The sequence below is a fragment of the Danio aesculapii genome, chromosome 15 (assembly GCF_903798145.1).
Source record: "Danio aesculapii chromosome 15, fDanAes4.1, whole genome shotgun sequence".
Classification (NCBI taxonomy): Eukaryota; Metazoa; Chordata; class Actinopteri; order Cypriniformes; family Danionidae; genus Danio; species Danio aesculapii.
In genome coordinates this window covers 47,558,784-47,574,912 of record NC_079449.1, presented here as the reverse complement: position 1 = coordinate 47,574,912, position 16,129 = coordinate 47,558,784, and the positions used below count along the sequence as shown (strand labels likewise).

Below are 16,129 nucleotides of genomic sequence, written 5' to 3'. Positions count from 1 at the left end.
ACTAAATGTTTTCATTGTAAATTCATTGTTTTTACTTGTAAATTAGTAAGTACACCTGCTTTCCCTGAATGAATTGCTTTTAATTATCCAAGATGGAACTGAAGATGATTTAGATCAACCTTGCTTTTAAAGTGTTGGCTTGTATTGTTCTGCTTTTGTGAACTGTAAGGCCTTGATGATGTACATCTGCATAAACTGTGCTCAAATTAACATTGGAAGTCATAGAAGTAGAGGAAAAAAGTCCTCTTTGAGACTTCACCGTACTCCAAGGCCTGACTTGTATAAATATATTAATACATCTTTAATTCATTGGTTCAGTGGTCATTGAATCATTGCATGCAAATGGTAACACAGGCTTAAGTGAGTAAACCATTAGTTATTTTGTCTGATTTTCAAAGATGAGGGGACAAAAAGTGTGAGGCAAAATAATAATTTTAGGTGTAGAATAAGCAATGACATTTAAAAATAGAATGAGAATGTTAATGAGACATTTAAAATACCATAAAAAAAAATTAATTGTGAAAAGAATTAGTAAAAAATCCCTAATGAACACACGAAATAAGATAAATAAATAGATTTATTTATCATTTATTTTTACACAAATTATTGTCCCTTTTTGTGTCACTCAATCTAGAAATTAACCTTTCATGTTTGTATCATGATTGACCGTCTACTGCAATGATGCAACATTCTGTATCCACAACATCAGCTGTAAATCCCATTGGGACTAGCCTTTTGACCAAAGGGACTTAATTAAAGTGTCGCAATGTGTAATTAAACCTAATGGTATCTTGACCCACTTGAGGAAATAGTGGACAACATGCTTTCCTTTGGTGGCCAAGGGACTATATTAAGAAATGACCAATTAATGGCATGTTTATCTCTGTTGAGTTACATCATTTGGTGATAAACATGTGGTCCCTGTAGTGTTGTATGGTCTGTAACCTTTATTTTTAAAAAGGTCTATAAAATTATTACCTATGTTGCTCTATATTATGGTAATTCTTAATAATACAATTAAATTGTGTGGCCTTATACTACTGTCCTCATTTAGATAAATGAACCTTATAAAATGGAGGACATATGAATGTGTAGAAAACTTTATATATGTAAAATGTATACTTATAACTTAATGTTTTGTATAGTAAAACTGTAGTTAAAAAGCTAAATAAATGACAAATAGTTTTCTATAAAAAAACGTGCCATGTTTATTGTCAATGTCAAGTAATATTAGTAATAAAAATGCAGGGTTCCACACAATTCTTTCATGTTTTCCCAGCACAAATGCACAGTTATGGTCTGTTTTCACTGAGTGGTACAGTTCGGTACGCTCTTATGGCCGTTTCCACTGTCAAAGGGTACCTAAAAGCAAACCTGACCATGCCACTTTTTGGTCACCCTTTGCAAAGGGTACCAACAGGCCCAATGGGTCAAAAGCAGGAGAATGAAAACAAATACCATTTTTAAAAACACAGCCGGGACATTCCACCGTAATAATATATACATATAATAACAAGCCATAGTCGACACGAGCTCAAACAAACCTTGTCATCGTCTGGATGTACAGACACAAAGCCAAGAAGAACGAAATCTGCTGTGTCCTGTTACTGTTTTACGAGCCCGTCTAAAGCGCGAGTGGTTCTCCAGAGAGCTCACCGCGTGTTTATTGTAATAATGAACTTTTAGAGCTCATATTAATAACTTGCGCGTGATTATTGAAGCACTCTGATATCCTGTCAGAACGAGACAAACGCGCGAGAGAAGCGTGAAAAAACAAAAGAGAAAAAACAGAAAAGATTTGATTTGATTTATTTATTTTCGAATAAAATATCATACATAAAATATATAAAAATGACATAAAATATAAAAATGACCTTTTAACAGTGTCTGTTATAATGTTAATGTTGTTTTTGTATGTTTACATAGATGAAAATTGCCGCAGTGTAAATGCATAGTACAGTTACGATCTTATTACCACATTATATCATTATGGGAACAAGATATATGCCTTCAGTGATTTCCTGAAGACAAATAACAAAAAATAACACAACTGGAATAACTACAGCAGTCGTGATCGTCGATCTCATATGAAGCAAAATATTGTGATGACATATGATGATGTGTGCAGGTGTTGTCGTGGTGTTCCAATTTTTAGGGATACATTTTGAAGCCCTTCCTCTTCACACTATGTTTCGATGGCCATGGTGTAGGGGTAGAAAAATAGAATTGGGATTGGGCATAAACATGTAAGATTAAGGCCTAATCCCAATTCTACCCCTTAGCTCTTCACCTGACCCCTAACCCTAGTTTTGGACGTTCACGTGAAAGGGTAGGGGTGTCCCAATTCTCTTTTGTTTGGGGACTTAGAAATAAAAGCCATTACGCCACTCAAACTAAACATTTTCAGGACCACACTACAAACAAAGTGCTGGGAGAGTTTTCTCTAAATACACCAGCTACAGCAGAAACAGGGCCACAAAACTAAACAAGGAGACACACAAATGTAAGCAAAAGAACAATCTGGAGAAATATGTTGCGTGTGTATATATCAACCCAGGCTCATTCTGAGAACGTAGTCCCGGGGATGTTTCTGGAGACCGCGAAATACGTCCCGGGAGGTACATATTTTTGCAGTTTTTGTTTTCGCGAGTCCGCGAGAGGCTGCTGTGCTCGCTTTTCCCCGCGCCGTTCTCGCGTAAACCCGCTGGAGGCCGCTGCCGAACGACCTTCCGCCTGTCTGTCTGGATGACAGAATGATTGACCGTGCGACCGGCCAATCTGCAGACCCATCCTCCTCCGTCCCTAAACCCAACCAACGACGATTCACAAAAGCCGTCCAGTAAAAGAAAAGCCCTCGTCTGATTTTTTCCACGTTTTTGGATTTTGACCACATTCTCACCCTGTGACGAACTTGTTCACTTCATTTTTTGGATTTTGTTTTTGTTTTCTTACCTGATTTCTGGAACCGCTCTTCCCCAGACTCGAACCCGGTCGTCGTCGTCGTGGTCAGCCCCTCTCTGCACCTCAAGTCCGCCAGAGTTCACGAAGAGCTAACCGGACAAACTGGTTGCAGCGGGAAAGCCCTCCACACGGAGGTGAGCGGCCGGCTGGCCGGCCAGCAAGCGCCGAAGGGAAGGCCGTCACACCGCCCCGCAGCGTTCGCTTAAAAAAATGAAATGCAGCCGTACGTACCCCCGGCTACGTATTTCGTAGTCTCCAGAAATGTCCCCGGGACTACATTCTCAGAATGAGCCTGGGTTGGTATATATATATATATATATATATATATATATATATATATATATATATATATATATATACATTAGTCTTCTTCATTTATATTGATGGTCCAGTCATTTTAGTATGGAACCATTTTAGTTTGGTTCCATGTTTCTACTGCATAAGATGAGATGAGTTTTTGTTTTCTCTTGAAATTAGTTTTTGGACACAACTTATAAAACCCTCTCTTTGGAATTTTAGCATTTAGAAATGTATGATTTGTGAAGGTCTGGCTTTACTGTATGTTGGCAATAACAGATCTTGCACCCTGTCTGTCATTTAAATGTCGCAAATCCACTTTTCACAAGTCTGCCTGTCAGATTTGATCACATTTTGAAGTTTCAAGTTATCAATTTGATATTTATTTGAGTACAACAGTAACTGTACTAACCATTCAGCAGTAGTGTCACAGGTTGATTCTCTGTGTTACAAGCAAGTGTACGTTACAAGTGTAGTTATTGATTTCACTTTTCATTTTAGTGTGTCTTGTCTATAGTGATACATTTTATATTTGGGCTCATTTCATTTTTAGACATTCTGTTTAAATTAAAATAAGACTTTGTTTTACCACCATTCTTGCATTTAGTACCATGCATCTGCTTGGCCTTTAGTTTGTAATGATGCAATATTCTTGATCAAACACCGTCTCATGGGCGCTCATTTTCGCCATTTTACCAAGGGACTCAATTAAAGAGATTTATGTCTAATTAACTTGAAGGTCCATTTGTCTTGGAGCAGTGGGAAACAAGGTCAACAGTTTGCTTTGCTGAAATGGTCAAGGGACCATATTAGAAGTAAAAACACCTTAATGACCTGTTAATAACATGTTTATCTTAGTCCAGTTACATCATTTGGTAATTGTTCAACATAGCGACATCCTGTCTTTTCCTACACAGAGTGACCTTTGACTGGCACCGTTAAACAATAATGCAAATAAATATCAAGTTAATTATTAGAAAAAAAGGTCATTGTTACATAAGCATAAATTCATTTATTCTACAAAAAAATAATTAATAAACAAACAAATAAATAAAACTGGTCAAAACATGGAACCTAGAAGTGCTATTTTATACAATTTTACACAAAACTGACCTTCCTTCAAAAGTATACATAAATAAACTCAATTTCGCTGTGTATACATTGTTTGCCATCTGGAAAAGACCTTGGGAGAAACCCAGAACTCAAAGAAGTCATATGTGAAATAGTTTTGACTATCTACTTGGTTCAATCTTCCTCAATAAGGCGGACAAAGCCATCAAGTGCTTGCAATGGACACACTAAATTAAGCCTCTCCTCGTTCAAATTAGAGCAGAAGTCCTGCTATACTTTGGACCCTGACACCATAGCGGGCACCTTTGTAACATAACCTGTCTTGGGGTCTAATTTTTAAAACGTTGCTCAGAAACCATTATAAATTTGTAAGACATGTTTCAGACATGTGTGATTCAGATTCATGACGTGACATTTATCAACGATTTGCACATCCAGCTCTTCATGTTATATTTCTGAAGCATTGGACTCCGGCTTCAAGGTGGAAGACATGGAATGCAGAATGAGCCTTGGAAGGCCGAACGGGCTTTTGTCAAACACAGAGTATAAGATTTAGCAGGCCAAACAGAGAAAGGCTAAAGACAGTTTTAAATTCTGCAAAAAAATCCATTTCCAAAACCCATGATATCAGAAGTGGTGCTATATCTGTGAGGCATGCAAAGCTGGCTGCCATCCTCAAAAATGTCCAGCAAGAGCAGAGCACTCACAATGCACACAGTCAGTTCTCAGTTGACCTTTTTGCCAACCTTTTCAGACTCCAATGACCAACCAAAGTTGAACCGCCCCTGTTTAGTGCCAACCGTCTTGCTATTTTGTGTAACAATAGATATTACACCATTTTGTGGACAACCCCAAATCAGACAAAGTTGGGACAGTATGGAAAACTCAAATAAAAGAAGTAGTGATATCTAAAAGAACTTTAACCTGTATTCAATACAAAAGTGTTCATGAAGTGTCCAGTGCTCATGATTTTTATGTATTTTTTCCGCCAAAATAAACATGTATTCTAATTTTGGTACTAGAACCACATTTCAGAAAAGTTGGAACAGTAAAGCATTTACCGCTTGGTAATGTTGCCATTCCTTTTCACAATACTTAAATGACACCAAATCGTAAAATGTTTCAGGTGTAATTTTGTTCCATTCTTCCAGCAAACCAGTCGTAATGTAGGCAACATTACAGGGTCTTCATTTTGCGATTCAAAATGTGCCACACATTCTCTGTTGGAGACCGGTCGGGACTGCAGACAGGCCAGTCGAGTACTTGCATCCTCTTCCTCCCAGGACTTTGTAATCTGTGTAGGATGTGGTTTTGCATTATAAATATGCATGGGTGTCCCTGGAAAAGATGCCTTCTTGAAGGCAGCATATTGTGAAAATCTCTAATGTTTCACTTACAAAAGTGCAAGTTACCTTTGCCGAGGGCACTTGACCACGACAGACCCTGGCATTTGGACTTGTTGCTGGTAACAGTCTGGATGATCCTTTTCTCCTTTGGTCCAACGATGTTCATTGACTGTTCATTGAACGATGCCCATTGACTCATTTGACCACAGTACATGTTTCCACTGTGTGAGGGTTTATCCCAAGAGCCCGATTGTGCTTCCGATAGTGCTTCCATTTGGCAAAGTACACTTTTTAACTGGCAATTGTGGATGTAACACATTTTGTGGTACTTGACAAAGGTTTGTCTGAGCCCATGTGGTAATATCACATATCAAGGACGATTCTTGATGCAGTGCCATGTGAGGGATCGGAGATCATAGTTGTTCAGCATAAGCTTGCGCCCTTGTCTTTTGAAATTCCTCCAGATTCCTTGAATCTTTTAATTATGTTATGCACTGTTGAAGGTGACATATTCAAATGTATTCCCAAATTTCTTTGAGGAACATCGTTTTTAAATGTTTAATTAATTTTCTCACATAAATAATCCTCTGCCCATCTTTGCTCCTAAAGGACTAGACCATTCTTTGATGCCGCTTTTCTACCAAATCATACTTACAATCACCTGTTGACATCAACTGTTTCAATTCACATCTTTATTTAACCAATTTATCTAATTACTAGCCCTAAAATGCTTGTGTCTCTTTATGGAATGTGATGCAGGTCTGAATGACAGGAAAGAAAACATTTTCTGATTTGGGGTTGTAAATTTGAGCACAATCAAAGCTCAAATTGAAATGAATGGCCTATTTCATTGTTGGGCAACAGAACAAAAGTTACACATTTGCTGGAAAATCTGCTTTGCCATGTCACAATTGATTGTACTGGTTTTGAATATCTCTTTAGGAATCAATCATTTTGATTCAACAGAAACGGTGAGGAAAATCTCTTATTTTGCATTGCTTTGTAATTTCTAATGTCATTGCATAGTACATTTATTATTCAATTATGCAAAATGTCAATGGGCGTTCAGTCTTGTGCTTTACAACAGATTTAAATATGACTACTGCCTGCTATCAGACTTATTGAATAACAAAAAAAAAAAAAAAAAAAAAGCCAATTCCCATGTTCTCTTGGTCTTATTTAAACAGCAAATTCAGCAGTCACCTCAGATCTAAGGTACTAGGCAGGTAGTGTCCTTCACTAGTCTGGGCATTTCAATTGTTGTTCAAAAAAATATACCTGGAGCAAAGAAAAACTGAACAAAGAAGATCCAATACAATAGACTCGGATGCTTTATTCTTCAAATACCAGAAATCTGAAACCTAATATTTATTTTGGTCATGCTTTTACTGTTTTGAGCAACAAATGGAAAATGGAACCATGTCTTCATCTTTTTATTTCACTTTGTTCAAGGAGTTTGTACACATCAGATATTTCATCCTAACGCTGACACTTACAGTTTACTTGACAATTATAGTATGCAATGCCATCATTTTGTTTGTGGTGTTTAAAGAGAGATCTCTTCATGAACCAATGTATATACTGATATCATGTTTGTCTGTTAATGATCTGTATGGCTCCGCTGCTTTCTTTCCAAGGCTAATTGCTGATCTTGTTTCAGATACAAATGCTATATCTAGGCCAGCATGTTTTGTACAGATTTTCATCATTTATTCTTATGCGATGTCTGAATACACTATATTGACCCTGATGGCATACGACAGATATGTTGCTATATGTAATCCTTTGAAATATCACAAGATCATGAGCTTAAAGTTAACAGCTCGGTACATGGCAATGGCATCGGTTTGTGTAGTGTTTTCCATGGCTCTCATTATTTTCTTTTCAGCCAAGTTGCCTTTGTGTGGGACTGATGTGACTCGACTGTATTGCTCCAACTGGTCTGTGGTTCGTCTTTCTTGCGGGACTTCGACTTTGAGTAACAACATAATAGGGTTTTTTGTCACAATCACAGCTGTATTTCTCCCTGCCTTCTTCATTCTATATACATACATCCGTATTTTGATTATTTGTCAACAAAGCTCCAAAGAATTTAAGGGGAAGGCACTGCAAACATGTCTTCCTCACATTATAAGCTTTGTTAACTATTCGATAGCATCGTTTTGTGATATTGCTCTAAGTCGAAATGATTCAGATCAAATCAAGATTTTGACAATCATTTTTTCAGTTGAGTTTCTGGTTATTCCTCCTGTTCTCAATCCTCTAATTTATGGGCTAAATTTGCCAGAAATTCGCAAAAAAATTGCATGCTTGTTTCAACGGTCAAAAATTGCCCATTTTATCGAATAAGAGAACATAACTTTTGAATGCTAATTTCCTTTGCACAGACAACATTACATACTATTGATTTCATAATCTTGTTTATGTTCTGTAACAATATTCAGTTAAATTATTGTAGCAGTTATTATATTTCCTTCTACTGTGCACATTTTTTTAAATAACAAAACGAAATGTACTTTGTTTGTTAATCTTACCATGAGCTGTGTTTAAATCAGATGTGTTTATAAGTGTATAAGGTTACAATATTCATAAATAATCATGCAACAGTTTATGTGGGGGTTTAATATTTGAAATCATGTACAAAATGTAGCCTATAGCTAAAATTGTAAAAATCTATACTTCAATTTTCTGTTTTTATGCATCGTGTTCGTGCTGGATAAATACAACTGTTATTCCCTCATACAACAAGAGTTTATGGCTTATTTCTTTCCTGAGGACTAGTACATGACTGTTGTTGAATTAACATACTGTAAATTAAAACCCCAGTTAAATTATAGGTCACGTTTTAACGTAAATTACATACCAATAATACTACAGATTTAATGTGTAGCAACAGTATGTGTTATTTACACATTTACATTTAAGTTTGAAGAATTAAGTTTAAGAATTAGAAATAGTGTTATGGGTAGATTTGGAATAAAGTAAACTGTGTAACTGCAAATAAATTAAATTCAAGTGTGTTACAATTACAATGCACTCACTTGTACGGTGTGTGCATAAAAACTACTGTATCAAGTACTAGTTTTACTTGATCTTAGTGCTGCATTTAACAGATAGCTAACAAACTAGGTATTCAGGGATATAATAGTTAACCATTTTGTTTATTTAAACAAGGAACTGATTCAGTGCTGCTAAATATCGCTGTAAGGATCTGTTTTAGACGTTTTGCTGTTTTCAGTATGCATACTGCCACTGAGAAATGATACACATGTATAGAAGAGAATTTAATTTTACACTTCAGAGGAAAACACAGTCTAAAGCTTTCTTCATTACACTGAGTATTACCCACATTTGAAATGGAAAAAAAATTATATATATATATATATATATATATATATATATATATATATATATATAATGAAACATGCTACTTATACTTTAATACGCTTTTTAATTAAGCTTTAATTAAAATTACATATTTAAATGCTCAGATCTTGCACGATGGATGCTTTTGTAGGTTTATGATATTACTATAATAGAACAGGCATTTCAGTTTTGTTTTAAACTTTAATTCCTTATTGGTAGGCCCACACAGAATCTGCCCAAACGGATTTCCACAGATTTTTAGCCCATTATTGATTCTTTTTTTTTTCTAATTTCATTAATACAATTTGCAAACTCATTTGCAAATAATTTATATGATTTATTTGCAATAAAGTTTGTAAATTCATATTTTCTGTCTATTAGTAGATGCTTTATATGAGACTTGCTTTGTTTACAAAACAACTGAATCTGATTGGATTTGCATTGTGTACCTTAAATAAAAGTTAAAAGTTTATGTTTTTAGTTACTATACTTTCAAAGTTATTCCACATAAATTCATTGATTTCTGCAAAACTCTGTGCAGAAATAGCAAACATGGATGGCCCAACCTATGAGTAACATTTCCATTAATCTCTAATTACTCTAATTAGTTAAATAATCATATGCATTTCAATTTCTGTATTTTGCTTGATGTGAATCAGATGGAATCAAACATCTCAATCCCCTTATTTTGGGGATTTTGTTTTAGACGCTGAAAGCAGCATTTACCTAATTTTATTATATTAATACATTTAAAAAATTCCCAGATAAATAAAACATATGTAACATAACTAAATTTCAACATTATACACAATGGTTTCCATCACTCTGTTTGTGTCATTGTCGATTACAATGATGCAATATTCTACTTGCACAACATCAGTCATAAGCCTTGCTGGGACTGGGCTGTTGACCCTTTTGCCCAGAGGGACATTATTATTGTTGTAAGGTCTAATTAAACCTGAAGGTCCATTTATCTAGACCCACTGGGAGATGTGGTGGTCAAGATGCTTTTCTGGAATAGTCGAGGGACAGTATTAGGAATGAAAACAAGTTAACAGCCAGCTAATTACATGTTTTGTGTTTCGTCATTTGTTGGTGCACAATAGGATGCCATACAAATGAATCATTTTAAAGTTTTGATTATTAGGATGTGTATATATTGATTAAACATTATGCAACATATGTATCAAAATATATAATATACAATTCAAAATATATACTATACAGAAAGTACCATACTGTAGTAATTAATTTTAAAAAATCAAAGGTTGATCTTGTTTACAGTTATATTGAAGGGCAGCCTATTAGAAAAGTTTATTTTAGTCTGGTTTAAACATAATGCTTTGGTGGATGTGGTGTGAAATACAGACCCACTGCTTATACAGGTATCTGAAAAGGCGAATGAACCAGACTCCATGTCTATAAACACATAGACACTAATAAATGAGAACAAACACACAAATTGTTTCTCATTTTTAGAAGGACGATCCAATTCATTGTTAGCCTCAGTTGAGCTTCATGTTCAAAGATACTTATGACTGACTGATACAGAACATGTTGAGAATTATAGCTGTCAACCTATTTGCTAAATTGCTAAATATCTGTAAAAATTATTATATGCCATTCGACAAAGTATTTAAATGTGTTATATAGGTTATGACCAGCCTATTTTAAACACGAACATACATTTTATACACACACACACACACACACACACACACACACACACACACACACACACACACACACACACATATATATATATATATATATATATATATATATATATATATATATATATATATATATATATATATATATATATTGTTACAACATTTTTAGGTCTAGGGATGTGACCGCAACAGAAAATGAATGATTGGTGGTGGGTGATGTGCAATGGCTGGAAAAAGAGAGATTGATAACTCATCTCCTCAAACAGAATTTCTAGAGACTTAAACACAAGGTCAAATCAAGAAAAGAGAAGTTTATTTACATATCAAAATATAACAAAGAAAACAGGGTATTAATTCAGAAGGGGCAAGGCCAAAACAACTCCTAATATGAACTTTTGCTAATCTGAAATAAAAAGAAACAAAAATACATAAACTAACTAACTCCCTCTACTAACATAAACAGGAGAAAACTGATTCAAAACAAAATGGCACCCACCTTCCTACTTAACCCTCAAAATAAACAAACAAACAAATCAACCAGACTCACTTCTCTTTGGGTGAATTATTAGATGTTAACAAGAAGATCACTGAAAGTAGAAGTCTGACTTAAATAACTTTACCACACTGTAAATATTGAAGTCAAACCAAATTTTGAAAGCTTTAACAACCACAAGGTTTGTATGTGGAGAAAAGTTAAGCCACTGCACGATCTAGCCACCACCAACAGTGGTTTGAAGTGTAGATCAGGTTAAATACTCTCTCTCCTCTCCCAACATATATAAATATATGTGCTGGGCCGTTATCGGCGTTACCTTGCTGCGTTAACGCGAGACTCTTATCATGCGATAAAAAAATATCCCAGTTAATCTATTCTCAAAATTGAGTTGGAAGCTGGGTCTATTCTACGCAAGCTTTCACCTTGATATTTTAGCACGGATGCATACCTGACCGGTGAGCCGTCTGACAAACAAGTGCCCTTCTGAATCAAATCAGCAGGATGCCTGACTTGGCATTGAGAAGCAGCATTTTCTGTATGTGCATCAAAAGCAAGTATGAAATGGCTGTTTGGAGCTTATGTAGGCCTACAGTTCATAATTCATGTTTAACTGAATAAACAGTTAGTAAACACAAGTAGATCTTATTGAACATCATTTATTTTCTTCACCAATTATCATAGTAGAACAGTTTCTCAAGCAGTTTGTGATGCATTTTGGAAAGAGGAGATGAGCCCCTGGTCTAATACGCCACCTGGCTCGAGAAACCCGTTCTCAAAGACTTATCATTTGGGTAGCACACATATTCTGAATGCCTTCGGGAAAATTCAAATGAGCCATTTTAATCTAGATTAATTTCGAAATTAATCTAGATAAAAAAAAATGTATCTATGCCCACCTATAATATATATATATATATATACACCGATTTGACAAATGGTAGATTAAGAACATTTACAAAAACACATTTTGGATAGATTTTGTTGTTGTTGTTGTTGTTGTTGTAGAAACCATTAAAAATGTTGTACCCTTAAATTAAAATAAAAAGCTTTCATTAGCAGTTCATTGTATTATATTGCAAAATTTCTAACTTTTTTTTTTTTGCTGTACTGGTTTGAAACACACAGACAAAAAAAAGACAAAAAAAGTTTGTTAAATTCCATAAAATAATAGGATCTGATTATGTTTGGTATTTTTATGATTTTTTAAGTTAATTTGGACTGTAATAAAGCATTTGGTAATATCCTCATTTTTGAAACTATTTTCCATTAAAGAATAAACTTTTTGATTTGATATGTTCACAGGTCAGTAAAAACCTTCAGGGTATATTTAATGATGTTCAACAAACATGTTTAAAGCGGTCACATTAGGCCATATGAGGTCCCATTTGACTTACATCCTTGGGCCATCACATGATGATTTTAGCCCTAAAATGAACAATCAAACCTATTCTTTATAAAATATTAACCCCCTTAACTTTTAAAACTTTTCTTCATAGATGAATATAATTGAAGGATATTTGAGAAAATCATAGAAACTGTTTCTGTTAACTACTGTATAAACCTTGTGGGGAAACTCGAAAAGAAAACATATGTAAATTCAGAAAGGCCTTCTGGCTCATCTCAAACCTTCTTGCTGTAAACAACACCCTTGCTGTTTAGTTAATTAAATAAAACAAATGTGCAGATTGTGTGGTAGCAAATGTCATTTAAGTTAAATATTTAAATGTTGACTTTGTTTTCCAAAAGGGGATTCTGTACAGGTACAGAAAGTTTTCAGCTAGACAGACAGACAGACAGACAGACAGACAGACAGAGGCTAAATTTACACTGCCTTATTCAAGAGAACCAATTCCAATTTTATTTCTCCCATGTGGTTCTGATCGGATATGGCTCATGTATGTGTAAGCAGGAAAATATCACATGGATTCAGATTTACTCAAGTCACATTCGGGCCTCATTCATATGTGGAAATTTAGCCAATATGAATCATATATATGTCTGTGGTGTAAGCAGGTGGATTTTCACCTGGCAAGAGATTTTTTTTTGCAGACATCAGAAACAAGTCACTTTTAAAAGATGATGTAAGCAGGTCATCAAAAAAAATGGTAGTCAAAATATCAGAAGTGACTTTCAAGATCTAATGCAGCCTAAATGGATGATCCACTAATGCTTAGCATATGTCAAAGTTTCACACCATTTTTAAGATGAAAAATGCCGTTTTGCAGATGCTTGAAATCTGGCATTCAAACAACCTGGCCTTTGGTTGCAAACAAAAATCACAGCCACAGTTTTGACTGAAGACTACATGGGGAAAAAAGTGACCAGTTTACAGCAAGCTGATTTCATTTTTGTGAAACAGCTCCAGTTCAAAGGAACAGACAAAGTGAGCTATCAAGTTCCATGTGTGTACATTCCAGCTAACATATTATTAAACTGAAAGTGTCAATCTAACTATATATGCTAAACTTGCACAACACAGCATCTTAGAAAAAATAATTATCTTAGTGCATACTTTTCAGTGTTGCCAACTTAGTGAATTTAGTGACTTCTGAGACCCCCTAGTGACATATTTTCTAAAAAGTGACTAGCAACAAATCTAGCGACTTTGTGTGTTACTGGAGTTTTTTGTAGACTCTCATGCGTCCATACTTTACCGTCCCTACTCTTCTCAACGTGCTGTGGGTGATGCCGTCAACCCATCCCCCGCCTCAGAGCACTGACAGGCTGCCCAGTCCTCATATGGCCCGTTTCCACTGAGTGGTACGGTACGGTTTGGTTTGGTTTGGTACGCTTTTATAGCCGTTTCCACTGTCAAAAAGCGTACCGAACCGAACCGTACCGTACCACTTTTTCGGGACCCTTTCGAAAGGGTACCAAACACGAGAAAGGGTACCAAAAGGCGGAGCTAGACGCGCAGCTGAACGCTATTGGTTTACAGAGATACGTCATTCGCTTACGCAACAAGCCAGAATGAAAACAAAAAACCCGCCATGTTTGAAATACACAGCGAGAGATTACAGCGGAATTATAAATACATATAATAACGAGCGTACCAGTCAGTGGAAACGAGCCAATACAGCAGTCTTCCCACCTGCAGCCTGAGAGCAGATCAGCCCTCTGCGTACGGACGGCAAATGATTTAGCACTGACAGTGTGAGGTATTTTCATTGTACAGTCAAACCGATCTGCTTCTCCTTTATTTAAACAATTTAATTTGACCGTTAATCCTTTTCTTGTTCACAATCAGATAATTTAGTGACAGTTTCAGAACTTCTGAGTTTATTACATCTTGGAGATTACTGCAAATTTACTACACATCTATATTGATATACTGTATTCAAACAGCAATATATTTAGTTAAATTCCCTACTGAAAAATCCAGCTTAAACCAGCCTAGGCTGGTGGGCTGGTTTTAGTTGGTTGATCAGCCTGGTTTTAGAGGGGTTTTGGCCATTTCCAGGCTGGTTTACAGTCATTTTCAGCCTGGTCTTAGCTGGTCAGGCTGGGAAATGACCAGCTAAATCCAGCTAAAACCAGCTTGACCAGCCTGGTTTAAGCTGGACATAGCCGGATTTGGCTGGTCAAGCTGGATTTAGCTGGTCATTTTCCAGCCTGACAAGCTAAGACCAGGCTGGAAATGACTGGAAACCAGCCTGGAAATGGCCAAAACCCCTCTAAAACCAGGCTCGTCAACCAGCTAAAACCAGCCAACCAGCCTAGGCTGGTTTAAGCTGGATTTTTCAGCAGGGTTGACATGCATGCATGCATAAAGCGTAGTGCAAATATAAATACCCCTTTATTAAATATAGGCTGTTAGACAAAGAGAAACGATAGAACATGACGTCAGTAATATGCAAATTGACGTAATCTAGTGACTTTTCGTGCAGATCTTAGCGCCTTTGCATTAAATAGTTGGCAACAGTGATGCTGTGAATGGACATTCAGTAATAGCTCTATTACACGTCACGTATACTCATATGATCAACAAAGAAAATGTAAATGAAAACAAAGTGTATGTATTGGCTGTCTTAGTGTAACACGAGGAGTGACAGAGACAACTGAGGTTTGGATTTACGTGCAGGTTTATTCAAAGTCAAGCAAGCAAAGGTCAACAACGATGCAAACAGATGTATAAAGGCAATCCAGAATCGTAGTCAGTATAACAGGCGAGAGGTCGGAAGGCAGGCGGCAGACAGGGACAAAAAGACAAACTAGGCTAAGGTCAAAACACGGGAAAACAAGACTAGGAGAAACAAGTTGTATTGTCACTTTACAGATAACAAGACTCAGCCAGGAAGTGAGTGTGTGTGCTGTTAAAGCAGTGTGTGCAATCAGTCCAGAAGCAGCATCAGCTGTGGGAGTCCAATCAGTGGAGACCTGGAGCAGGTGTGTGTGTGTGTGTGTGTGTGGCATGACTGAATATGTAGTCCATTAGTTGTAGTCCATGTGAATGTGTGTGAGATCCAGTGATCTTGGGAGTATGATCGCTGGTCATTGTGACACTTAGACATATTGTCACTTTAAAATATCAAACGTTGCTTTATTTATTTATTTATTTATTTATTTATTTATTTATTTATTTATTTATTTATTTATTTATTTATGCATTTACTTCCATGATTTGTTTTATTTGTTTATTTATTTATTCATGCATTTACTTCCATGATTTTATTTATTTATTTATTTATTTATTTATTTATTTATTTATTTATTTATTTATTTATGCATTTACTTCCATGATTTTATTTATTTATTTATTTATTTATTTGTTTATTTATTTATGCATTTACTTCCATGATTTATTTTATTTATTTATTTATTTATTTATTTATGCATTTACTTCCATGATTTTATTTATTTGTTTATTTATTTATTTATGCATTTACTTCCATGATTTTATTTATTTGTTTATTTATTTA

At 35.5% G+C, this 16,129-nt stretch overlaps 1 protein-coding gene across 1 annotated transcript; it reads left to right on the top strand.

The window, feature by feature from the left end:
• The first annotated feature begins 7,079 nt into the window (after nt 1–7,079).
• or64a1 (odorant receptor, family 64, subfamily A, member 1) lies at nt 7,080–8,024 on the top strand. Its single transcript, XM_056474453.1, has one exon. It carries the CDS (start codon nt 7,080–7,082, stop codon nt 8,022–8,024), a length of 945 nt encoding a protein of 314 aa, XP_056330428.1.
• Nucleotides 8,025–16,129: the final 8,105 nt, after the last annotated feature.

Bases quoted from the DNA above. Each gene is read 5' to 3' on its own strand.
- or64a1 (XM_056474453.1), top strand. From the start codon at position 7,080: ATGGAAAATGGAACCATGTCTTCATCTTTTTATTTCACTTTGTTCAAG.